The 26,217-nt window shown below is 38.7% G+C and overlaps 1 protein-coding gene and 1 long non-coding RNA gene across 2 annotated transcripts in view; one reads left to right on the forward strand and one right to left on the reverse strand.

Annotated features, from left to right (window-relative positions):
* MYOZ2 (myozenin 2) overlaps positions 1-26,208 on the reverse strand; it is a 31,470-nt gene extending 5,262 nt beyond the window's left edge. Inside the window, exons 1-6 of the mRNA XM_063415396.1 lie at positions 20,493-26,208; positions 10,907-11,143; positions 10,268-10,373; positions 5,100-5,269; positions 3,547-3,676; positions 2,009-2,192 (exon numbers count right to left, since the gene is read on the reverse strand). Coding sequence (XP_063271466.1) covers positions 2,009-2,192; positions 3,547-3,676; positions 5,100-5,269; positions 10,268-10,343 — 560 coding nt within the window. The 5' untranslated portion in view covers positions 10,344-10,373; positions 10,907-11,143; positions 20,493-26,208. The remainder of the gene's footprint in view (positions 1-2,008; positions 2,193-3,546; positions 3,677-5,099; positions 5,270-10,267; positions 10,374-10,906; positions 11,144-20,492) is intronic.
* The window catches only part of LOC134559989 (uncharacterized), a 69,590-nt gene that overhangs the window by 17,024 nt on the left and 26,349 nt on the right, over positions 1-26,217 (forward strand). Inside the window, exon 5 of the long non-coding RNA XR_010082658.1 lies at positions 5,153-5,283. This is a non-coding gene — a long non-coding RNA (uncharacterized LOC134559989). The remainder of the gene's footprint in view (positions 1-5,152; positions 5,284-26,217) is intronic.

The following is a 26,217-nucleotide window of genomic DNA, read 5'->3' on the forward strand; positions in this document are numbered from 1 at the left end:
ACTGTTCTGTTGGATAGCTTGGCATGGCAGTGTTGTTTTAAATGCCATCATCAAACACTCTCCTGTGCATTTTTAGGAGTGTAGACATCTAAGTCATGGCTGTAAAATCCTCTCCAAGAGATGAGTATCTCGAATTTTAATTTTTCCAATTCTAGAATTCCTTTTCAATCTGCTAGAAAGTGTAAGTCTGACTGTGATATGTAACAGATTTTCGAGGGCCACCAGGCATCCTTTTCTACTGGATATAATTTTTTTCCATGAGAAGGAGAGTTGTGGTAGACTATTTATATATTTTTGGTTTGAATTTACCAGTTTCACAGTTTTGATCTGGATTTATGTGCTGGATTTTAGGGTTTTTTTATGGCAGTTACAAGGGAGAATATTGACTTTTCCCTTATAAGAATTGTTCAAGAGATCCAGACTGTGGTGGGCCACAGTTCTGCCATGTCATACACAGAGAAACTCCACACAGAAAGAAATCCAAATAGTTAGTGTTGTAAAGAGGGCAGCTAACAGAGCATGGGCCCACAGAGACAGTCTTAAAATCCACAAATAAGCCATCAGACTGTCTCGAGACACATACCCCTGTTAATGGGGTATCTGTGCCCTGTCTGATGCTGTCCTTCACAGTAATGACTAGGGCCTCTTGTGAGAGGGAGAACTGATCCTGTCTCCATGTATTTGTGTCTTCAGCATTTTTTTCTTGGACTCTTTATTTTTAATTTTATTTGATTTATGGGTTTTTAGGTTACAATAAGCACAGTACATAAACTGTGCTGTTACTGTTCTGATGTTGGCAGCTGTGGCACATCTCTGACTTGCATTTGCTATTTTATCTGCGGAGAAGAGTGTGCCACACAGACTGAGTTACTAACATGGCAGTGTGTATTGCTGCTAGGAAGTCAGAACTGAGGCAGTGTCTGCAGTGCCGATTTTGATGTTGAATTGTGTAATGTTTTAGTCCTTGCACTCATAGTTGAGGCCCACATCAACATCAGGAACACAAGGGATGTTTGTGGTATTTTTCTCTAAGTTTGTATTGCCATGAACAATTTTGTTTTTCAATAGATTGCTGTCTGGCCTTTTGAGGAGGGGTTTTGGTTTGGCTCAGCTGTCTGGAACTCAGCAGGGTTGTCTATTACTTCAGTAAATAAAAATAGTGTCAATGGAATGAAAGAAAGCAAAAGACACGAGTAAGAATTTGCTTTAAAGCTTTAAAAACCCATATAGCTAGAAGTTCTACTGAAAGCCATGATACATTAGTTACTGTGTAAGTAAAACAGAGTTTAATCTGTTAATTTGTTGTTGAAGGTTGTCAAATATAAAAAAAATGTTATACTGTAATATAACAAGAAATCTTCTCGCTATTTAGTGTGAGGGATTTGTGTTGGGATAAAGTTCATTCCACCATCATTGCCTGAAAGAAAGCCAAGTGAGCTGTATTAAAAAAAGAAGTAGAAACAGAGTACTTTGCATTATACAACTTAGAAACAAAGTTCTGACTGAGACATCTGATGATACCGGACCCACTGAAGTCAACAACAGGCATCCTGAAAGAAATTTGAAGCTCGTATTTTCTGTTTATTGAGTACACTGAATCACAGAATCATAGAATCATAGAGTGGTTTGGGTTGGAAGGGCCCTTAAAGATGATTTAGTTCCAACCCGCCTGCCATGGGCAGGGAGACCTTTCACTAGACCAGATTGCTCAAAGCTCTGTCCAGCCTGGCCTTAGACACCTCCAGCAATGGGCATCCACAACTTCTCTGGATTCTGATTCTTTCTTTCAATATTTTTAGCAATTTATCTTCTATTCCTAGTTCTACAGTTTGAATTTCTGTACTTTAGAGAGAGACTAATTTGCTCCTTAATGCTCTTGTTTAGCACTTGTCATCTCTATGCACACACTTGCAAACAGTGGTGGTAGGGTTTTTAAAGCTGGTGGAAACATTTTCTTTCATAGTAATGTTCCTCTGGTCAGTAAAATTCAATGTTCATTTGGGATTACCTGTTAAAGCTCCTGTAGTCAGGCAGTTCCGGCTTTGCTTCAGGTGTAAAAAGTTTAGGATATAAAGCTTCCAGCAGTTCTGGATCATCCCTAATGGCTTCTATCCAGGGAGACTGGTAATATTTTGGCACAGCAGTAGTGTTGAACTTTTCAGGAGGAATTTCTTTCAGTGGTCCAGAATATCCTGCAAAGTGATCAGGGTAAAATGATTATAATGATTCTTTGTGTTTTCTGCCTCCTTGCCACCATCCTGTGTAAGCAGAAACTAACACAGCAGAACAGCTCAGTGACTTAAAATGAGCAGTTGGGTCAGGTCATCAGGCCACAGCCACACAGAAAGAGATCTGGCAGGGGAAATTTGTAACCTTTTAGATAGATAACTGCTCCAAAGTATTCCAACTTCTTTTGAGGCTGAGTTTATTTTGGCTTTTTATAAATTTGTTTCTATTGTAAGCATTGGTTTGAAAGCAGAGAGTACCTACATAGTCCTTGGACTAAATCGACAAGAAGATTTTAAAAACAGACTGTTGATTGAAAGTAAGATAATTCTACCTCTTTGAGTGAAATTTTACACAAGTATATCTACATCTAGGTCTTAAAATGAATGCTATTTCATTCTATAAGCTTAAGCCTCCCTGTGACTTAATATCTACTCTGACCAGATCTTTTTTGCCTAAAGAAAGGCATGAAGATTTGTATTATGTCTTAGCAATGGAAATTACCTCTGTTTGCTTTGGGTTTGGCCAAAGGATGCACAGAGCCTCAGCAGTCACCAGCAGAGCAGGACTGACCTAGTTTACATGGACTGGAAAAGGTCTGCACAAAACATGCATTGAGTAATTCTGAACAAAGAATGAATTTGTACAAACCACGGCCTGCTCATGGATAATTCATAAACAGGAAGAAGGGCTATATCACTGAATAAATTAATTAAAACAAATTAGCCTTCTCTAGTCTTTAAAGAATACAAAATAAGGCCCTCTTGTAACTCATTCCTTTAAGTAAAGCCAACAGTACCCTCACAGTTAGAGATTTAAAAAAGAACAGTTTATGCAGCCAGAGGCAAATTCCTGTTAAAGTTACTCTTCTCTAAAGGGTTCTAGCAAAACTTAGTGGTCTCAGATTTACATTTATGGATAATTAAACTACAATGAATAGCTTGCTGACTGTTGAGCAGGGTGTTGCATATTGGAAACAATGATTTGGCAAAGAAAAATCAATATATTAATGTACTTTTAAATCAGAGGATCTCTTTCTCAGTGTTTTTAAAACCTGTATATATAGGAGCAGTCTCTCTTGATACTAAGATATGTTTTCGGTTTAGGAAGATACATCAGATGTTTTAACAATGAACACAAGCGACTAAGAGCATCACTTTACCTTTCTAGGAGAAGTTCTGATTAGTTACCTGACTCAAATGTGTCTTTTTCTATTAGTCCATTAACAAACTGTTGTTGAAGATACTGCCTTAAAAATGGTCATTTCTTTGCTGTGAAATGAAGGGGGATGTATTCAGTGTCTGCAGACTGACGTATTACCTGGGGCGATGTTGTCGGGGTGTGGAGGGCTCCGGGGGTCAGGTGTGTTGGGAGGTGTCATTGGGGCATGCTGTGGGATCCCTTCCACGCTGAGGCCGTCCATTCTGATGCCCTGGATGGGCTCTCCACGCTGCGTTCAGACAGAAGGAAACGCACTTCAGGCTTGGCGTTCTCTGGGGAGGCTGCAGCAATGCTGGCATTTACAGCCAGGGCTGATTCCCAGTGTGCACAGTGCTAAGCTCGCTGTCCTGCTGACTGGCAGAGTATTCCCTTCACACTTAAATTGTCTAAGTAACCAAATGGGAGGATTTTTTCACTCACTAGACACTAGAAGCTGTTCTGTGCCAGACAGAGCACCCATGCTACCAAAAGGGTCAAGAAATCTGGCAAGTTTGAGGCCCTTGAGTTTCAAAGCATTGATTCTTCAAAGGATCTCCTCCACTGTCAGTTGAAAACTTGCTACATTTGTTGAACTGCTTTTGTTTGGGATTGTCTTTTCCTTTATTTGTAGTAGAAATAACAGCTTCAGTGCAGGTCACTTTCTGGAGATTCATGATATGCTGTTATTTTCCACCCTCCTATTGGGATATCGGTTCTAAGGAAACATCTGAAGGCTTAATCATTGTTGCATAAATATAGAATTAGAGTCTCATAAGAAGTCAGAATCCTATTTTAGCTATGACACATAGGCTAAAAGCAATTTAAATATAGACTGGTTTAGAGTAAGAGTTTCTTGAAGTAGGAAAGTAAACAAATAATACTTGTTTAAACTTGAAAAAACAACAAAAAAAGATCAAGGCAGAATGTTTTCTAGTCATTCTGAAGTATGTTAGCAAGATTAACTTTGGCAGGCAGAATCCTAAAGATGATGCATACACCACCAGCGGTGCTAAATAGACATTTAGGGGAGGGAACAGAAGCCAGAGGCAGCATTTTTTCATGTGTTGGAATGTCATAGTGACTATAAACCATGCATACTCTGTGGTTCTGGGGGGGAAAATGTGGACTAGAGGGAAATGGATCTGTCAGACTGCAGCAAAATCATGGAATTGCGTACAGAATCCTGACAAGATTGATGGTGTGCTTGGAATTTATCTGTGTAACTTCTAATACTCAGTAGAAGGAGATATGGGGGGGACAGTATTCATAGATGAGCTTTTAAATAATAGTGTTTAATAATAGCCCTGGGTGCTCAGTGGAGTTACACAGATTTTTTAATTTGAGATTTCTTTTGGGCAGATTTATTTTAAAAGGCAGATTTATCAAAGCTCAAACTTGATTCCATTTTATCCCAGTGTAATTTAACTTCTGTTGAGAAAGTGATCAAAGATGTTGGAAATATCTATACCATATTTTACAAAAAGTAAATTTATTTTTTATTTATCCATAGGATCTCAATTAATAAAATACAATTGGCTTACTTCTTCTTAGCCTCATTCTAGGATTTTGCTTTTCTTTTTCCTGAAACTACAAGTAAATCGTACACTGTGTGTATCCTGAGCACCAAAGGAACCCGATGTAGAATCACCAAGAAGTCACTACAGAATACTCACATTTCTTGGCTTGTTTGCCACGTAATGATAATTTTCATATGTGTACTTGTCAGATCTCCGCTGTCGTCGCTTGAAAAGCCTGGCCCCTCTGTTGCTGAGCGTCGACAGTTCCTCCACCATGATATCTCTGGGCGTGCTGACCTTCTTCCCAAGGTTCAGGCTGGGGGAGACTGCAATGCAATGGGTAAGTACAAACCTCTGTCTTAAATGTCTGATACTCCGTGCTCTGCGCCTGAAATCCAACAACACGTTCATGCATATTTAGCTAACACATAGCACGGTGTCTCATGGTGTTAGTGAAATTAAGCCTTCTTCCAGAATCTTGGAGGAGATTGTTGAACACCACAAACCTGTATTTTCAGAGATGATAAGCACCTCAAGCTCCCAATTAGCTGTTATCAAGATCAGATCTGCAGTGTCCTACTGACTATATTAATAGCAGGCTAGTAAAAACTGGCTTCTGCTGAAACTGGGAACAAAATTCCTTCTGATCCCAGGTTCCCACATCAAACCTTCAGTTCACTTTCTGTGTCCTGCATTGGATAGATGAGAGACAACCCCTTTCAAACATACCTATCAGGCTCTATTAAATACGATTTTTGAACTGACTTTCAAAATAAAGCTCCATGAGGGTCCTAAGAAAGAATTACAACATCCTTCTAGGAATTGATTTATTTAGGACATTTTGAGGTTTATTCTCTCTAAGAGGAAACTGAAGTACTGGATGCATATTTCTTTATTCACTACTTGGAGAAAATCTCTTCTATGTCTTTATTCACATCCTGTGGGATTTGAAAAGGAGAATGCATAAGCAAGGGAAGGGGAGATCAATCAGGATTGTAAACAAAGAATTCTGAATTTCAGCTGGGATGCTGGCAGCACCGAGCAAGCTATTGCTTAGTGACTGAACTCTCCCTGAATGTCCTCAACCTAGAGATAAAACTTAAACCTTTGAATACAGAAATCTAAACGCTGAAGAAACAATTTTCTATTTCTTCGGTTTTGCTTAGAACGTTGCACAATATAAGGAATATAACAATAATAGGACATTCTATGCCTCACATATTCTTATGGTCTCCAGGATTTAAAATACTGAACTCTGACATGTATTTTAATACATTAAAATGAAATGAGGACAAATCATACATAATACGTGTCCTGCTATCAGAGTAAGCAGACAGGAGGCCCAGTTTAAAATTAACAATTAAAATTACAAATTAATTAACTATGGAAGGTACCTAATGCCAAAGTCAATATTGCGTATGAAGGGTTTTGTTTTGAGTAAATGGCATGTTCAGCCTGGCATGTGTCTCCTAGTAACTTTATGTTGGAAAAACAATGTGATGTGCTGACATTTAGTAAAACTGAGCGGAGACAGGTATATTAAATATTTAGCTGAAGCTGGATGGATGAAAGTTTTCCATGTAGTAAATCAAACAAGTTGATGGGCCCTGGAGTGCATCACTGTTGATCCATTTCTGTCCATACCAATTTCAATTGAATGCTTGCAGTGGATTTCAGTGGAACAAGAGCAAGTTAACTGGATTATGAGCTGGATTGTGCGCTTCTGCTTTAAAAATAGCGTGTTCAAAGAATCCTAACAACCTCCTGCTATTTAAGAGCTAGTTACAAAACAGAGAGTTCTTAACATGGAAGAAAATTACTCAGCTTGCCCAGTTAGCCCTATCAGTGACTGATAGTGGTGGGATTTTGGCTCTTACATGGGGATAACTGTACTGGTGCTTGGCCCATGGCCTGAAACTTAAACCTCAAGTGATATTTTGATTTTATTGTTTCTCAAAATGACTGCAGGGGTAGAGACTAATGGACGGGTTTATGTTAGTAAAAAGTAAGAAATTCACCCCACAAATCAGCAACATGTTCACAGAGAAAAGCTTTTGTTGTTTGTACAGGGAATGGGGAGCATACACATCCTCAGAGACCGGGGAGCCGAGGCAACTGCAGGGCTCTGTCCAAAGCACTCGGGATTCTTCTGGGACACTCTGAGTGTTATCTATTTTGGGCTTTGCTGTTCCCTTACATACATACACACTGTTCTTGTTAATGTTAACTGAAGGCTCCAAGCTACTTTGTAACCCACCATTGTGTACTGTTGTGTATCCAGGCAGCATCCCAAAATCATAAGTGTAAAGTTCATTTGAATCCCTTGCCAGCTAAAATCTAATCATCTGTCTAGCTTTATGATGTGTCTAGGGATAGTTTCAGTGTCAGTGCAGATAAGGTGATGGAGAATGAGAGAAAGGCAACATTTAGGGGATGATAGAAAGAGAACATTACTGTCATAGATGGACATTGTAAAATAATATTGAAAGTTTAATTCATAGTTTAATCATAATCTTAACCTTTTAGCTTCATTTCTTTAATTTGTTCCTGCCAAGTCCTTCTTGTCTTGTGCTTAAAATGGATACAGTGGATTGTATTTAAATATGATGTATTTATAAGTTCCTCCTGCATTCACTACCTTATATTCCTTTAACCCTTCAGTTTGCGATCTTCTAAATACCTTAATCTGGACTATAAACTTCAATAGCAAATATTAGAAAGTGTGTTTGTTGTAGTATCAGAAATAAGATTTTTTAACTGTATCAGGAAGGACAGTTAATCATGTAGATACTGAAGAATGGATTTAAGAAGTAATATAGAACTGGACATGAGATTTAAGTGATGAACTCTGAGGGCTTCCTTAAATGTACGTATTTACATCCAAGTTTACCAAGCAGTCTTAGAAATGTCCTGATTATTCCAAGTCTGCCAGTGACAAACCAAGGCCTTGAGGAGGTCACTGTATGCACCCACTGATTTACTCATGCAATTTCTCTTTGAAACTGTTAAGAAGGTTTAAAGTTGGTGTCTATTCCTGCAGCATTTTATGATGTGTCCACTTCCTCTAAAAAATGGGACAAAGTCGTGTCCCACAAGCCAACAGCAGAGGTGGACTTTCCATCTTCACATGTCTTGCCCAGAGACTGGTGATCTCAGACACTGGCAAAAAACTTGGCTGGAGTTTACCAACAACTGTTTCTGCTATGAATATCTTTTAACAAGGAAGTGGAGAGTCACTGTTTACCTAAAGCATTATACTAGAAAGGGTCTCAAATAAAAATGGAGTAGGAATACTCACACCATTCTGAGGTGCTGGGGTTTGTTACAGAGCCTTCTGTTATTGTGTACCTGTGTTAGCAGTGGAGTCTTTGCAGGGCTGTGAGACTGGGTGGAACTGTGCATTTAATTTAATGTAATTACCAGTTACAGGACTGTCATTAGGAATAGTGATTCCAAGCCCAGAAAGACAGCAGATCACCTTCTACATCTCAAATTAAGCTTGTTGAATTAACAATTCAGGGCAAAACAAAATGTCAAAAATTAGTTGAGCTGAATCTAGCCAATTAAATGCCAGATTTCTCCTTGGCTTTTCCAAGGCTTGTTCAGATTTGGTTCCAAAGAACTGGCTTACAATTTGTGTCACCACAGCTTTGGTTGTCCTGTTTTCTATCTGGCTTCACTGAGCTTATACAGTTATAAATTTCAGTCTCTTATCGCACCCATTTAATGGTCTTTCATTTTTTTTTAACATATAAATATCTCAAGCAACCAAAGAAGAGGCAAAAATAGAATTTTTCTAGGAGTTAGAATTGCCTTCAGTGGCCACATATCACAGCATATCTTGCAGGATAAGCTGCCATAACTATGAGTATGAATCTTGACAGCAAATCTGATAATACGTAAATAATAAAAGGGAAGATTATGTGAGGCAAATGTTAAGCATCAGCACAGATTATCCAAATACGCCAGTGGTTCCAAGGGCTGGATGCTACATTTATTAGTATTGCTATGAATAGTAGCAACATTTACCATGTGAAATGCCTGGTTCCAAACAAACGTATGAAAGACTTTCAGTTTTTTTTTCTTTTGCCCTGAAGAGCTTACAGGCTATTTCAGGCACATGTAGTGCTTGGGTTTACAATACCAAAAAAAAAAAAAAAAAAAAAAAGGGGGTTGTAATGAAATCTGGAAGGACAGACTGGCTTTCAGACTGGAGTGCATGTTCAGTGAAGAATGGAAATAGGAAAGAGGTGTTTGCTTAGGAATAGAAATTCAGAAAAAAACCTCTGGAAATGCCAGAAGGAGTAGGACCAGGCAAACTCATAGCTTCTTGTTCTAAAAATTCTTAAGTCTGTCACCCTACTCTTCATGCAATTGCCGTGGTCATTGAGTGAGTGCAGAAACCATCCACAAGTTCTTCTAAACAAAAGGCCACTGGAAAGATTTTCAAAACTGGAATTCGATGTTCAACATTTCATCCCATGAAAGTGATATGAGTTTCATAAATTCTAAATATTAATGCAGATCCCTGGGGTTGCAGTGAGGCTTGTGGGGTGCTTATCACATTTAGAAAATTGGTCTTTTATGTAGATGGTAAAAAAGGCGTCATGGGCAGGATTGGAAAGCTCTCCAAAAGCATCCAGCACATGCCTAATGAGAGCCAAGCAGATTTGTATTCCCAGCTGAGTTAATTGCTTCTTAAGGTGTCATGCTAGAAGCATAACTTCAAGAACCTGTTTTAGAAAATCAAACAACCTTCCAATAAGTGCCAGCATTTTCATCAGTGCAACTACAGAGAAGTAAAATTTCTGTCAAATAAGATTAATTGGTGGCTGTGCCTTAGAGAGAATGCCAAATGCTAGTAAAATGTGTTAGTTACAAAGACAAGACTTGAGAAGAACAGAGATGTAAACATTTTGTTTCAAAAATTTTTATCATTTATATATAAAAGCAGAGTGAAACAGAGACAAAAAAAAGAGGGTACAGATCATTATGTTTCTTAGATGATAGCCTTTTTAAGTGGAATGAAGTCATGTTATTAACCCCAAATAATGTTCTGAAAGGCTATCCTAGCAGAATGTACATCAGCTGTTAGATTACTTCATTCCTCCACAGCAGTTGTTCATCTGAAAATAGCTTTCAAATGAAAAGAGGCAACTACAAAAGGATTAGTTACCATAGGCAGCATGATACTCCCACAAGATTATTTATGGCAAAACACCCAGAGACAAAGCTGTAAGAGAGTTAAACTCTATGATTAAAAAAATGTATTAGGGAGGGCTGGAGAACATTGCATATGCAGTAAGCTGGGTTCAGTGCTATACCATTTCTGTGTATTTCATCCATAATGGCTGATGCTTGCTCTTTCCTCTCTTTGGCCAGGGCAGAATCTGATAACATTTTCTGATTTTCTGATACGATTTTTCCTTGCTGCAAAAAAACAACACATTTTTATGTTGTTGAGCCAGCGCACACAATTCGGCCAACTTTCATTTCCAACAGCCTGTTTAGAATGGCTGAACAGTGAAGTCAGGGGTTTCTGACTGAGAAATACTGCACTGCAAAATGCACTGGCAGCTCTTGCTTGCAAACAGATGTTAGGACATGTTTTGATGGGTAGAAGATTCAAACGAATGGACTTTGAGTTGGTTACATAAATTCTTCAGCAAAAATCAGTGTCAATGGTATACTCACTATACTACAAGATGTAAATTCCTAAGTAATTTTGATTTACATCTTGGTTTATGTTTTCAGAAATGTTACATTTTGAAATTCCTTAATCTAATAAAGAATCTGAGGAACGAATCTAGTTCCTCTGGCATCTTTAAAGAAGGTGCATTTCTGACTAAGTAAAAATATAAGCATCTTTTAAGTTGCAGAGTCAAGAGGTTACATAAATGTCTTGTACATGACAGTTTGTAGGACAGACAATGTCAAAACATTTCAGGAAACAATACACTTACCCTACTGTTTTGTTGTGCAGATAAAAAGCGATGTCAACCCTTTAGCTGAGGCTTCAGAAGTTAGTTATGCATGGGGATGACCTGCCTGGTCCTGGATGTTTGTACCCTTGTGCTGGGATCTGCATGGTACCTAGTACTGAGACAAACTGGGGGGCAGATCCTCTCCAAAGGGGTTGGCATCCAGCTGACATCAACCAGTTATATATAGAATCAAACACTCCAGCCACTCATATCTTCCTGGCAAAAGAGGAGAACAGAAAAGGTTCAACTGCACCCACAACAAAGAGAGGTTATAACCCTTTCAGAGCTTATTGAAAATTTGATGGAATGCCCCCCTCGTACTTGTACAGATCATCTCCTCATCTTCTCATCACCCCTGAGGATTATAATCTGTGTGTTATAATCAGGAAGGAGACGTTTAAAAATAAGGCGTTAAGTGTATAGATAGACAAGACTATAGCGGATGAGAATGGCATGGGCTAATCCTTCAGTGAAAGATGAAACCGTGCCTCTGTAGGGGCTGATGGCTAAAGTCAGTGGCAGATGGCTGATATACAGAGGCTGCTCTGGAAAAGAAATGAGATTTTCTTCAGCATTATGCGTGCTAGGGAGTAATTGCTCAACAAGCACACCCCTCGCAAACTCAAAATCCTTTCACTTTCTTTGAGCATTAGGGACAAAAAACCTTCAGCAATGTGGCGCTCACTAATACCCAGCCTTCCAGGATAGTGTGGTGTCAGTTTATCAAAGAAATGTGTGGTTTGTAGTGCACAGATATTTCAAGACAGTGATGAACTTTGGACAGAATAAAACAGTGGCAGAAGGGAACATTCCCCCCTTGCCCTCCTGTCTGAATGGAGCTAAATGAATTTTGGGGCAGTAAAAGCAAGGCAAAGTTCTTGTGTTTCTGATTTGGATTTGAGTTTGTTCTAGGAAGTTCCTTTTTTTTATGGAAAATGATGGTCTTATTTGGCTTGGAGGATTGATCAGAAAACTGCGTGTATGCTGATATGACAGGAGAAAGGAATTCTGACTGTAAACGGAATCTGGAGAGTAACAAAATAAACCAACACAACATGTAGACCTTTTCCAGCAAGAAGAACTCTGAGACAGATGAAATGTATGTGCCTGATCCAATGTCCTGAAAGTCTGGCTGTCCAACTGAAAAATTGTATTATTTTTCCATCAAGGTTTCTATTCCCTTTGCTTAGCTTTACAAAACATATTTTGAGATCCTGGCCATCTTTGCCCCAAGAACATGTTCATTTTAATCCTCACCATCAGAACTGACCTGCTGCTGTTGCTGACTGGTGATTTTTTCCTAGCTTTTGTGCCTGGATCAGACACTTTTAACAGTACTAACAAGCATGGTCAGAGTCTTGGTTGAATCTTACCTATTTGACTAGCAACTTCAAATAGTCTCAGTGTTTCACCACCAGCCTGTCAAATGGGATTGAAGGGAAGAATTTAAATGTTAAAATAGCCTGATGAATGGGGATGGGGTGTGGAAATGAAATGCAATTCAGTAAAGCCATATCCAAAAAGAATTATAAAGGGGCATTCATCTGATTTACACTGACTTAAATGTTTAATCCAGGAGGAAATAGCAAGAGGCATCCCACATGGGATAGTCTCATGTTTAGTCTATTCCAATTCCCATTAACTAATTATTTGATGCAACACAAAGTACCTAAATTTTATTGTTTTGAAGTTGAGCATTAAAAAAAACTTTGTAGACTACCCAATAATTTAATTTACTACTTACTAGTGTGAAGATTTTGCCATTAGTGGAACTGGAAATAAGGATGTCATTGCAGCTGAAATATAGAATGTGTATCTGTCATGACTGCAGAACTAGAACTGTTTCTGTTCAATGCTGCTTTCTTTTATAATGCTCAAAGAGGTTCAGGGCACCATGAAATACACTAAGTCACTGAAACATCATTCATGTATACATGTGACTAGTAGAATCTCCAAAATTACTAGTAAAAGCTAAGGAAGGTGAAAGAATTACAGTACCATGTGACACCGTCACAAAAATTAAGCCCTGCATGTCAGTGAGAAGAACTACTTCATTAGTGGCAAACGAGGATGTTTAGTCAGCCTGGCAATAAGGGCAGTATTTTCCTGGGTTCTTTATTTAGGGCATTTTTATTTAACCAAGTTAGACTTTTCCTTTGGGTCTGGTCTTTTCCAGCACCTTGTGGGTTCTTTCCCACCACACCACTTCCCCTGAATTGCATAATTGACCAGAAAGGACACCCAGGCTGGCAAGTGGAAAAAGCCTGAACTATTTCTCCCTCATTTTCTCTACTTTTCCGTCCTTTGCCTCTTCCCACTATAGAGTTATCTGGAATATCCCTTTCTGCCTATGAAAAGTGTGGGAAAAACCTTTTTTAAAAAATATGTCTAGTTTGAATTTTTGCTTAGGGAATTTTTCTTCTTTTTCAGATGAAAAATGGAGTATTTTCATTTCCATTGTATGCTTCATTGCAACTTTCTTTGTAGCTGCATTGAGCAGACTGGCAAAAGATCATTGCATTTGAGATAGTGATGTATTCAATAATGTATAATAAATAATTTGGTAGGTTTTTAAAAATACTGTTATTGTTGTCTTTCTGTTTAGGATCCAAAGAATATGATTTTTTATCTGGGATCCATGGGAAGACATTCTAAGATTTAGTATATGATTTAGTAATCTCATTATCCTCAAGCTTTTAAAACAAATGGGATGGTTCATTCTGTAGGATTTACATCAGACCCAGTAACAATTCACATAAAAGCCTGATGAAAAAAGCCCCCTTGTTTTACCTGTGGTGTCTGTAACAGAAGACTAAGGGAGGATGACAGATTAATATTGCCCTTGCTCACAGGCAGGCTGCCTGGTTTAATGATCTTAATTGTTAAATAATACTTCTCACTGAAATTCATGGTTCAATAGGTGCAACTCATTGGAGACTGTGGTCTGTGTTTGACTGAAGGTAAATAATCAGTAAAAAACAGGAGAATTTCTTCAGTGGTATTTTTTCCATGCTGTGGGATCTTTCTGCGTTTAGTACAGACACACTGGAAATGCATTTTTGTGCAGAGGGGGAGATGGAGCTTCATTTTTGGGGGCACAGTCTCACCCCTACTCTCCCTGAGAGCAGGAAACTGCCTCAGCAGCCCGAGGGGTGGGATGGTGTGACTGTAATTCAGCCTACAAGGACTACAGGTATGGGGTGACTCCTCAAGGTTTATTACTTACACTTTCATGCTTCATTTCCATGAAGTCTGACACTTTCATGCTTCATTTCCAGTTGAAATAGGCATTTTAAGAAAACATACAGCTGACAGCCTGATTTAATCCCCAGGGCTAAGGCCATAAGCACCAGCCCGTGCTGTCAAAGACTTAATCAGAGCCAGCAGCTGGCCAGGGAGCTTTATTTCAGTACGTGCATGTTGTGATGGGCACTGGTTGAAAACTTCATTTCTGTGGGTGGTCCACTGTGCTGTGAGCCTGACATACTCCTTGGGGTTGTTTCTTTCTTCCATCAAAAGCATACAAGTCTTCTCCCTGCTTGCATCAACACTGCAGTCTGACATTCTGTCACCGGCATGGGGAGTGCCTGAGTTAGGGGCTCTCAAAAAGAAGATTTAAAATTATTTCTTTTTAAATATTGCAGGGCATGCACATCTTTCTGGCAGGCTGATGTTTATTTGGAGATAAACCCTTTTCATACTGCATTCAATTCCAAATTCTTTCTCCATACCTAGAGAATCTATTTAGATGCCTTCACCACAGGATTTGGATACCTGAAAATTTTATTTTGTTATTTTTGATATGGTGCTATGATTTTAAAAGGAAGCATTCCAAATAAAATACGAGTTCAAAGAAAAGACTGACTATTCTGCCAAGTTGTTGAAATTCTGTTTGCCAGGGAGTGCCAAACATCAAATTGGCAGAGTGTTTGGGGTGTTTTGTTTTTGAAAGTGAAGGGAGAAATTTTAGTCCAAAATACATTTCATAATGGTTAAAGCATGTGGAATGTTTTTACAGTATTTGAAGATGCAGATCCAAGGCAAACCTCACTGTATATCTGATTTCTGTGAGCTCTGCTGATGCTATCAGATCAGTGGTTTCGTTTCATATTTATTTTCCTAGTTTTATATTGACAAATCCAGCCACTCAGATTGAAGAGCCTTCTTCTGGACAATGGTTTATAAAGAATGTGTGGTTTTAACTGTGTTGTGGGGAAAGTACATAATAACTTTTGTCTGACATGTGCTTCAGACATCTTTCAATTTTCTGAAAACAAGCTAATGGAAGACTCAGGTTCTTATGAATGCAGGAGCTGGAAATAAAAAAAAAATTAAAAGCTTTAAAACTTGAGATTAAGTTCTGGCATCTCAACAGCATTGCTGTTCCTGACTCAGAAAAAAAAAATACTTGGTTCCTTCATTTGTATTGAGTTCTTTTCTCTCTGTTAAGGCAGCTACAAGCCTGGCTTGTGATGCTGGCAGTAATGATGATGCAAGTATCTTGTTGGTCTAACTTCTATAAACTGGGTGGATTGAAACTAACTCAGAGAAGACAAGAGAATTTTGTTATGAGCAGGGTGAGTTCTTTCATATCTGGTTTGTAGTTTATATGTTTATTTTTAGTCAAGACAGTGTGAACTCTTCAAAATAAACAAAGAAGAGAACAAAATGCCGCTACTTAAACCCAGCCTTCAAATGGTCAGCACTGGTAAATAAAGCTGAGAATAATGGGGCAGAGGGGAAATAATCTTTACTTTAAAGAAAAATGAGGTCCTGATCCTACCAGTAAACACCTGTTCCATTTTTGTGTATTTGGTGTACTGATTACTGAGGATTGCAGCTCCAAAGCAAGACTGGACTAATTGAAGCATGACTTCAAGAATACTTCAACAGAAAGGTGATATGAAAGAGAAAATAGAAGGCTGTAGAGCTAAAGACAAAATTGAACAAAAAGAAGAGTATCTGGACTATTTTGTTTTACATCCAAACATGGGTACTATCAAGCCCTGTGTTTGTTAAGTATGGTTTATATAGTTTTTCACACTGAAATAATTCTAAATTAAACATAAGTTTGCCAAGCTGAGATCACCATCTGAGTGTAAAGGCACAGAGGTTGAGATGGAGTCCTGGCCAAGTCGGAGCACTGTTGTGCACACACAGGAACTGTGCTGGCAGGACATAGTCAATAAAATAGCCGAAGAAGGCATCAGCTGGCCAAGTGTTTTCATAGGAAAAAACTGGCAGGAAAATACCCTTATATTAAAAAAGAAATAAACCACAAAAAAACAGTACAAATAAGGTGGAAAAGCTCACTTTGGTGTTTTCTGTTTTTTCCCACACTTGAGAAAGAAAACAGTTATCAACACTGGGTTCAAAAACAGGCGTTCTGGCTGCCAGCCAAAGGTAGCCCTGCTGTGAAAACATTTTGATACAATACCTTATGGTAACCACTGCCTTCAGCAAGGAGCGCTCTGCAGCAGGGTAACGCAGCACGTGTTTTATTGCTGACGTGTTTCAGTATTTTAAACACTTTTTCCTGAAGCAGATCTGTTAAAGAAGCATTTTCCAATATTATTTCGGTTTCTTCCTCCTTGTTTCATGCTCTGTAAAGTTCATCACCTTGCCTGGGACCTCTGCATAGAACTTCAGTGGACTTTTGGTTTGACAATCAATGTCAAGATTCCTTTAGAGTCTCAGGTTTCATTTATCACTTGCTCTAATTCTTTCCCCCAGCTGATAAACTTACTGGGGTGTGAGCTTATTCACGTGTGTTTTTTGTTCTCCAGAAAGGACAACCTGCCTTCTTGTATAATAACAAACTTTATAAAAAGATTAGGTGTATCCAGAGGTCACCATCTTCTGAAGTAGATTTTTTTTTTTTTTTTTGCTTTTGGTTTATTCATATTCCAGGCAGACTCTTTTTTGTCTAAATGAAGAGTACAATCTAACATAACTTCTAATTATTTTTTTTTGCAAGGCCCTAGACTGTGTTGGCAGCCACTTTATTATAACCATTAAGTGAAAAACATTTTTCTTTTTTCTGAGGAAAGTCGCTCCCACAGCCTTGAAACCTCTGTCCATGCTTCCATGACATGAAGAGACACCTGTCTTTGAAGAGTGGCAGCCTGCAGTAGAAGGGACATGGATAATTTTGCCTTGTTTTTTAAGTCACTGTATAGGCCATAATGGAAATTTGAAGGTTGGCCCCAGTGCCCCATAGACCACAGCCAAAAATCCTATTTCTTGATGCAGACATGTGCACAAGAGCCTAATCCTGTTTCACAAGAAAAACAGAGAAATGATGGGATACTTCTGTGCTGCCCTGAGGAAAAATTTTGTGAACATGCCTTCTAATCTGTTTAACAGAATTGAGTCTGTCCTGGAAACTTCAGCATGGTTCCAAGAGAAGTGTCATCCTAGGTAACAGTGGTTTCTTTCCAAGACACTTGTTCCTCTGGGTACAGTTGCTATTTGTAAGTGATTCAGACGAATGTCTCATAGTCTGCAGGAGCCTTCAGTCCTGGCACAGGGCAGTGGTGTTAACCTTGCTTTATCCTCGGGGCTTTGGGGCAAGGCAGCTCCTGCACTCAGTGGTGTCACTCAGTTTTAGGCCTATGTCTCACAGGGATGATACTGCTCTTTTTGAGCTCGGAATGTGTCATGCAGTGAATAGTCTGGTGTTGGGTGTAGTAGCTTTTGATGGACATTTCACCATAAATTAGAATAAATTAGGGGGAATCAATTTGTGATTTAAAGCAGCTGAAGTTTCTGTCAGTGTTCAAAGCTTGTGTTCACTCCAGAGATGGCAAATCACATTTCCTTTCAGAGACACGAAGCATATTTCTGTAAGTACACATTACATAACTTGTCCCACATTTCTTTCTCTTTTTAGTATCCCAGTGTTATGAAAAATTATGTTCCTATTAATCATTATAGCTGCTCATATTTTTCTGTGAAAATAAATCACTGTCCTCTGCCCTTCCTGCACAGGAACATATTTAAATCAAAACAAGGCTATATCCATGATTGGTTCAGGGAAGGGAGTGTTGGCTAATGTGGCTTTGCTGCCGCAGAAGGATGAAAGCAGGATTTGTCTCTGCACTCAGTGGATTGCAATGCTGTGTGGTAGTGTCACTTGCCAAATAAGATTTCCCCTTTAGCACATGCAGAGCTCACCCGAGCGTCAGTGGAAACTGCCTGCACTCAGTGGAGGGGGTCCTGAGTGAGGGTAACATTGAACCTGCTGCCTATTTTGTTCTTCCTACATCTGAAAACATTTGGGCTGGAAAAGCTACAAAGCACCTATACTGCTGGGAGAAACCAGCAGGCCTCTAAATTCCTGATTTAGATTCTCACCAGCTTTATTGAGACAGTTTTTAGAAAGCTTTTCAATCTAGGTGTTCAAACCAGCATATGTAGCACCATATTGAGGCTACAGAGCAGGGGGCTGATTTTAAGACATGATGGGCATTTAGGCATTTACTGTTTTCAGATCTCAGGGTTTCTGCAAAGTTGTTTCTATTTACATGCTTTGAACATGAATTTAGGGACTTACCCTACCCAACAGTGTCAATATAGAGGCTAGGCTATTTTTAGGCTTCACAATGTGATAGTGGGCAAAAGGACTTGAAGCAGAGATTGCTGGTTACCAAACCACAAACTCTGACCAACACTTTTCAGTAGCTGTTTCTCTTTATTCAGGACACGTGAACACTTAGAGAGTAAGTTAGAGGCTGGTTGTAGATGATTCTCAGGGAACAGATCCTCTGTTGGGAGGTCAGTTTTCTCCAGTGCAGAGATCTGAGGGAAATTCACCCTTAGGACAGACTGGGTTTTCTTTTAAAGTATATGTAAGAAGTTAATTCTGTATTAGTTGTACAAGGAAAACTAGTTCCTTATTTGGCCTCTGAGAGAGAGAAATTTACTTTGGTCTTTTGGAAGAGCACGTGCTGTATTTTGGAAAATGAATATACAATACAAAAAGGACAGAAATTTTAGTGCAAAATTAATCAGTTTCATTCAGAAAATTGAATACTTAAGAATCAAGCTTTTCTGCTGACATATTCAGTTTTGGCTGAGAAATTTAATCTTTACATAGTGAAGGTAGCAGAAATAAAAACGTCATCCAAATACACTCTGGTCATCTTCAGCTAACAATCATGTGACCAAAGCAAGGGATGTTCCTCTTGCAGCCATGCAATATTTGCTTACCTTATAGGCATTGGGTGTCATTGAACCACCAGGCTTGTGAGGCAGGGACATCTGGATGTGTTTTAGAAGCTTTCAGATGTTATTTGTTTAATAAGTTGCAGAATGATTATTTATTTTTGAAAGGGGAATATTTTTGTAAGAGGAATTATTAAGGGGATAGTTCTAGAGCTGTAAGCCTGCCTCTGGCATTTGTGGAGGTTCTTCTCTAGGTGCTTTTCAAAGGCAGACTCAGTATAAGCAGAGAAGATGTAGGGTGCATTGCTGATATAGCTTTTTCTCAATAATCAGAAATGAGATGTCAACCTCACTTCTAATATTATAGTCTGGCTGAACTTGTTTTCTGTTTGGTGTTTTCATTATCAAAGATGGTTTAGAGGTCCTCTCTTTTCACTGTTAATTTTGCTGAGGAAAAAGATAGGTCTTTGCCCACCACCAATATGGTCTCCTTGTGGAAAAAGTCCAACTTGGAAAAAATTTAACACCACTGTCACCATTGAAACAACACGAAATAGCAATTTGATTTTGGGGCATTTTTTTCCCAGTCTCACATGTAGGGAACTAATTTCTGCACTCAGCAGTGCAGACTGATAGCAACTACCTTTAGTGAATTTTCTCTAAATGATACAGATGATATTGCTTATATTTCTGCGTGGTAGCATTTCCAGTGTTTTCATAGTTTCTGGTGATCCCATTAACTTTGAAGGTAAATAGAGTACTTCATGGCTGAAATGTAGAAATTCTGTAGTTCAGCAGATGTTCATTTTATAAGTTAGCACAAAAGTAGTGAATTAGAAGTACCATTTCTTTGTTGCTGTGTCATCAAGATGTGTCATGACCTTACCTTTTAAAATTTTGGATGCTGTTTCCAAACCCATTTAAAAGACTCTGCTGGTCGGTGGAGCTGAATACAGTATCATTAACTTAAGTATAAATTAAAACTGTCACGTCACAACTGCATTATACTCCCAAATACACCTGTCAATTTGACCCTTTTAAGTGCAAAATATTGCAGTAGTTTTCCCTGTGGGGAGCACGTGTATTACTATGCATGTGTTTTAGGGATAATATCTGAGTTTGTGATTCATTCTTGGCATTTTTCCCTTTTTTATTACTTTAGCTAATAGTGAAGCCATGCAGAAAAGATCAGTGAGCAGGTTGCCACAGAAAGGATGTATTTTACAGGGTATTTGGAAAATACAGTCAACATACAATAGGGTGGGTACTGTTCTTTACCAAGTGTGAGCAATGGTTGGAAGTAATACCTGCTGGGTTACACGATCATCAGTCTGCCCCTTTAAATATTTTTAAATAAAAAGTAATTTGCTGCATCCAAATAATTTGAGAACTGACATACCTCTTAAATATGAAGAATCAAAGGCCAAATTTTCAGCCATACTTCCATCTTTCCAAGAAGAATTATTTTAAAATGGGAGAAGGAATATTTCACTCCTGAAATGTGCTGTATTTTCTCTTAATGTTGTCGCTCCTGTTTCTTTCTTCACAGATTCACTGTGTTTGGAGGCATTCCATGATTAATGTCTTGCTAGATGATTAGCAGAAAACAAAACTCCTACCATCTCATATTTTCCACTTTACAGGAGTCCAGCCGTGCCATAGATATTTTCCATTCTTACTGTTGATATCCTACAGATGTGGAATTAAAACTCCTGGCACTGTAAGGGAATGCACTGTGGGATTGTACATGTGTGTCTTACTCTCCTGAGGAATTTCTCCATTACTCGAGCTGCCCTAAATGTGGGCTTTGTGCCCAGTGGAGTAACACTTGCTGTACCAACACGTTTATACGCCTTAATTCAGATAAAGCTTATCTGTCAAATCAAACAGAAGCTGCCAGCATTTGCAGCTTAATGGCTTTTCTAAATTCCTCTTTTGCTTAGAACAGTGAACAGAACTAAAAGTACAAGAAACTATTGTTGGCAAAGGTCTGGAGTTGTCTTTATAGTTCCATCCCCCTCAAAAAACACACTGCAAGAATAAAAGTCATTGGTGTGGGACTTATGGCTTTTTGAAGAGTAAAACTTTGCAGAAATGTGGACTCCCTTTCATCCAAACTCTGACAGAAGTTATTCTTCAGTGTTATTGCACTAGGAAAAAAGATATGTATCATATATTATGTACACACTTTAATAAAAAGGCTGTAGGATTTTTCCTAGGGAAATATTTATCTTTATGGTATGACATTTGATTTAGAACAAATAGCCATGCTCTAGACCAATAGGAAAGAAGAGACATGGATGGTGAATAGGGATGACAGATCCAATGTTTTTGCTTTTCCCCCCGAATTGTATTTACTCTTACAACTTCACTTAAACAGCTACTTAGTGCTGTCATTCAAGTAGATGATCACTTGGGCCTGCGTGGCAGGGAGGCTGGGAACAGCGCAGTCTGCGTGACTTTGGCTGTGCGCATAGCGCATTTTAATGATGCCAGCTTCCTCCTCTTTCCCCCGGAGACTGTGCCTCGGGGCTTGCATGGAAGTGGCTGGAGCTGGTGCACACGTAATCACACGGACTGACTCTACTTTTGTTCACTGTGTTAGGGCTGTTCCTTGCCACTGTGCGTTCGAGGAAGAGTCTTTGGCAGTGCTTGTGCTGCTTTCTGTTATGTACTTGCTGCCTCTCTTTTCCGAGAGTTTTCTGTTTCCAGAAATTAGTATTGCTAATACATTAGCACAGATTTTTTTTCTTTAAGCTTTTTGTTCATCTAAACACTGTGTCAGCAAACTGATTTTATCTACATTTATTGTTATGCCATGAGTTAAGAAGGAGAAGTTAATTGTTAACTCCACTTTGTTGAGAAAGAAGTGGCAAATTAGTCAGGTTTTGCTCAGTTATTTTTAAATTACTCACAGTTTCTTATTAAAGCAGTTTTCAAGGAGGCACGAGATAAACTCTTGCACCGTCTTTCATAATTTTTCATGTGTGTCACCTTTTCCACAGGTTAATGGAAGTGACTCCTGATATGAACATGCCTTAATGTGGTGCCTTTGAGTATGGTTGTGCTGTTCTTTTCCCTTTAGTGGCAGGGTTGATCCCCTTGGTAGCAGCTGAGTGTATGTTTTACATTACTGTTCGGACAGATACAGAAACAATGTGTGCTCCTTAGGAACAGACATCAGACTGAAGACATTGCCTGTGATGATTTGGCAATGGCTCATGGGGAGGCTCATGATTTAACGGGGGAACTTAAGATTTGGTTCCTTTGGGTGGGTTTTGTTTGCTTTGTTACGGACTTCAGGTGAGACCAGCGTGTGACATGGGAGAAGACAGGGGCTTCTGTTATGGTAAGCAAATGTGGACTCCCCTTTAATTCTGATATTTTAAACTAATCCTTCTACTGCCCTTTGAGGTTAATCTCTGTTCACTCAGCTGTGGTTACTATGAGTAAACAACTCCAAAGCCTTACATTCTCTCTCATGGGATTTGGTGAATTTGTCTGGCAGTCTGGGCCATAACTTGATCTATCTCTTGAATTACTAGATTGTTTCTTCAAAGGACCTGGAGCTTCCTTCCCCTTCCTTTTCTGAGCTGTAAGAATGTAATTGTGCTGGTTGTGAAGTATGCATGACTGCTATAAATAGCCAGTGGATTATAGGTGAAGGTAAGAGCCAGGAATGTCCCCATCCAAGTGCAGCATTGCCATTGTCCCAACAGCCCTGGGCAGTGCACGTGTTTCTTTCCATTCCCTGTTCTCCTCCATTGGTAAAAAAAGATAATGAGATCTGACCACCCCGTGCTGCTGAAGTCAGGAATAATCAACTACTATCTGTGTGGGACTCATTAAACAGTGCTGTATGAATGCCTCCTGTATCATCTGATTTAGCTCAAACTTTAAAGTTTTATGGCATTTGAGTTCCAGTGGATGTGCTGATAATGGCACTGCTTGGTGTCCGGTGTCCCCACAGATCTCTGACTGTGCCACAGCTTCTCTGTTGAAACAGAGGCTTTGTCAGGGAGAGCAATAGTATGGATTGTATGGATTATGTACCATTGCCCTCTGTTGGACAGCACTAGGTTTAGTCAAAGTGCTTGTCTTCTTTTGGGCTTGCAAAACTTTACAGCAATAAACCTGATAATATGTATAATTCAGCTTGAAGTGTTTAGTGACAAACTGACCATCCTTGTTCCAGAGATTGCACTAGTCCCTAAAATGCAGAGGGAAATGGACATTTGGAAACCTACCATGTCCTACAGTCTGATATAATATGAATTATATATAGCAGTAATACTATAAAGCAGAATCTTTCTGCTTTACTGGTAAAATACGATTTTATTGTTACCCTCTTGCTCTCTGCCTGCCTGACATCTTCTGTGGCCTGTGAGCTTTCTGTGGATATGTAGGTGAGTGTTTAATGTCATGTATTTACAATATTTAATTTAGCTATGGTTTTTCAGGAGGTTTGTATGCTTTGTCAGAAAGTATAATGGGTTTCATACACACTGCAGTATCTGAAAGGGAGGTCGTGAATAATGGCAAGAATTTAAAACAGGAAAGTAAAAATTTGAAAGGTACAAACAATCAAATTATTATCTGAGGGGGAAAAAATTACAATGTTTCTTGGAACTGCCCATAATCCTCACTATAGTTGTGAACTTAGTCCTAACTACTTTTGTGTTCTCTGCCCTCCAGTACACTGTTTATGGCAGAGCATTCGGAGCAGTAGAAATTATTATAAAGGTCACAAGGAAAAATAAAGCTACTGTTGCTACTGTACGAATGTTATCTGTTTGGACTGCTGCTCTCCAAACCTGTATTCATACTGCTGTTCATTTGAGGTTACATGCAGAGGAGTCACATCTAACTCCAGTAATAAACATCCAAAACACAGTGATCTGTATCTAACTCTGCAGGGCAAACAGCAACTTATAAAAATATAGGAGGAGATGAGTGGTGATCTGTTCCTTTGAGAAACCTCCAAGTTTTAAATTTCCAAAGGAAGTAAAGAATGTTGAACTCCACAGACACAGTGGGAAAAGTAATCTTGAACTTTCACAAAATCATGAAATTCTGTGGATCTGTGGTGGGGAATTTCTTGGAAACTATAAAAGTTACCAGTATTGATCGTCTTCTTGAAAATATTCTGTTTTTCATACAAGTAATTCACTTGGAAGCTTCAAAGTGTGTTTGTATACAAACTATTTTATATGCAAAATATTTGCATTTAAATATAAACTGTCTTGAACAGACCTAAAAATCAGAGTAGCTGATGAGCAACTGATCAAAACTGCTGTGTTTATGCTTATAAGTTTTTCTGTTAGAAAAAGTCTCCAAAATGTTAGAAATACCACAGAGTTAAGAATATTCTGACTTTATGTTGATTCTTGTTTTTCAAAAATTACCGACTTTCTGAGACTAAACGCGAGTGCATCCATTGATATTAGGAAGTGACTGATTAAAATGGAGATGACTTAGCAATTGTTAATAATATAAAGAGTGGCAATTGTTTTATAGCTGCCACAGTTCTGTGAAGTTGTTCAAGCTAGGAAACTATACCAATACATCTATTATTCTGATTTAGAATTCTGTAAAGCTTGTTTTCCATTTTTGCCTCGGGCAAATTCTGCTCATCTACAGCCTGGTATAAATTATTTACAACATAAAAGATTGTTTGTCCAGCAATTAGCATAGCTTTCCTTTTGTTTCCTTATTTATAGGGAAAAAAATAGTCATGTACCTCTACAGTACTTCGACAAAATTACCCTTGGGTTTTGATTTACTTTAAAGATGATCTAGAGTTTATCAACACCTTCTTTTATATGTGTGTCAGTGTATGGTAACCTTCCAGCTGCTTGGACTGCAGTGCAGCACAGCGTGTTCTCCTAGTTCTCCATTAACGCCTGTTAACTGGCCATTACCTTTCTTTCTCCACAAAAACCCCACAACTTCATGTGCATGCACACAAACGCTCCCGGGGTCATTTTGTTTTGAGTGTGAAACACTTGAGTCCTTTTTTAGGACTGAAAATGTGTGAACAAACACCAGACATTTTCCAGCATCTTGAGCACTGTTTCTGACTCAGCAACAACACAACGCTTCTTTTTAAGGTCCAATAATACACCCAGGGAACAAATTCAAAGCACAAATGTTCAGTTTGAGGAAAACCAGACACTGGCCTGGAAACACCTGCCTTTCTGGACTTAAAATGCCTCATTCCACCAGCCTCACACTCAGTAAGGGAGCAGTCTGCCACACTGGAGTCTTTTCAAATGCTCTTAAGGTTGATGAATGCACCAGAAAATCGAGGGCATTCCAAGAAACCCAGGTACATTCTCTGGAGAGTGAAACATCCTACAAAATCTATGACTGTTTGCCTGGCAGAGAGATTTTTAATCTGTTGCCAGATTATTGAAATTACTGAAGTCAAGGGAGTTATGTTAAACTGTGAATCTGCCTTATGATGTATTTAAGAATTTACCAAAGAAGAATGGAAATGTAGCTGTGGAAAGGAATAGTACTGGGTGTCTTATAACGTTGTAAATCCTTTGTAGAGCAAAGCTCTTAAAATGCTATTGTGGAGCTTTTTCAGTTCCCCAAGTTTTATACATGAATCAGTCACTTTTCTTCTACTGGGGACAGAATCCTGTTTGCTTTACAAAAGCAAAAACTGCTTTGGGATTCATTTCATGTCTGTAGTGAAAATCTGATCTGGCTTTCCACAGCTAGATTGTATATGCTGGCCTTATTTCCTGGAGAGCTATTTATCCACATAGCCTGCGTAGTGTACAGACTGGGTTCACAACTTATTCACAATATTTATTTCATGTTTGAACAGTATATTTCAATTGAGAATAAACAAGAATACAGCAATGAACAAAGAACTGAACAGAGGGTTAGGTGCAAGTAAAGTAGACAAGTAAGTATAGTAAGTAGATTTAAGTTGCAGATGTTTGTGGTTGAGGTGAAAATGTTCAAACAATAAAACCAGTTCTGTTTGTATTATTTAACCTGGGTAGATTGTGCTCCACTGAGTTTCTTTACTCTGCTTAGTCAGTATGGAAATGAAATTCTACTAAATTTGATAAGTTGCCTTTTGACCTGCTGCTGATTTAAGCTTCTAG

The sequence above is a fragment of the Prinia subflava genome, chromosome 18, assembly GCF_021018805.1.
Source record: "Prinia subflava isolate CZ2003 ecotype Zambia chromosome 18, Cam_Psub_1.2, whole genome shotgun sequence".
Lineage (NCBI taxonomy): Eukaryota > Metazoa > Chordata > Aves > Passeriformes > Cisticolidae > Prinia > Prinia subflava.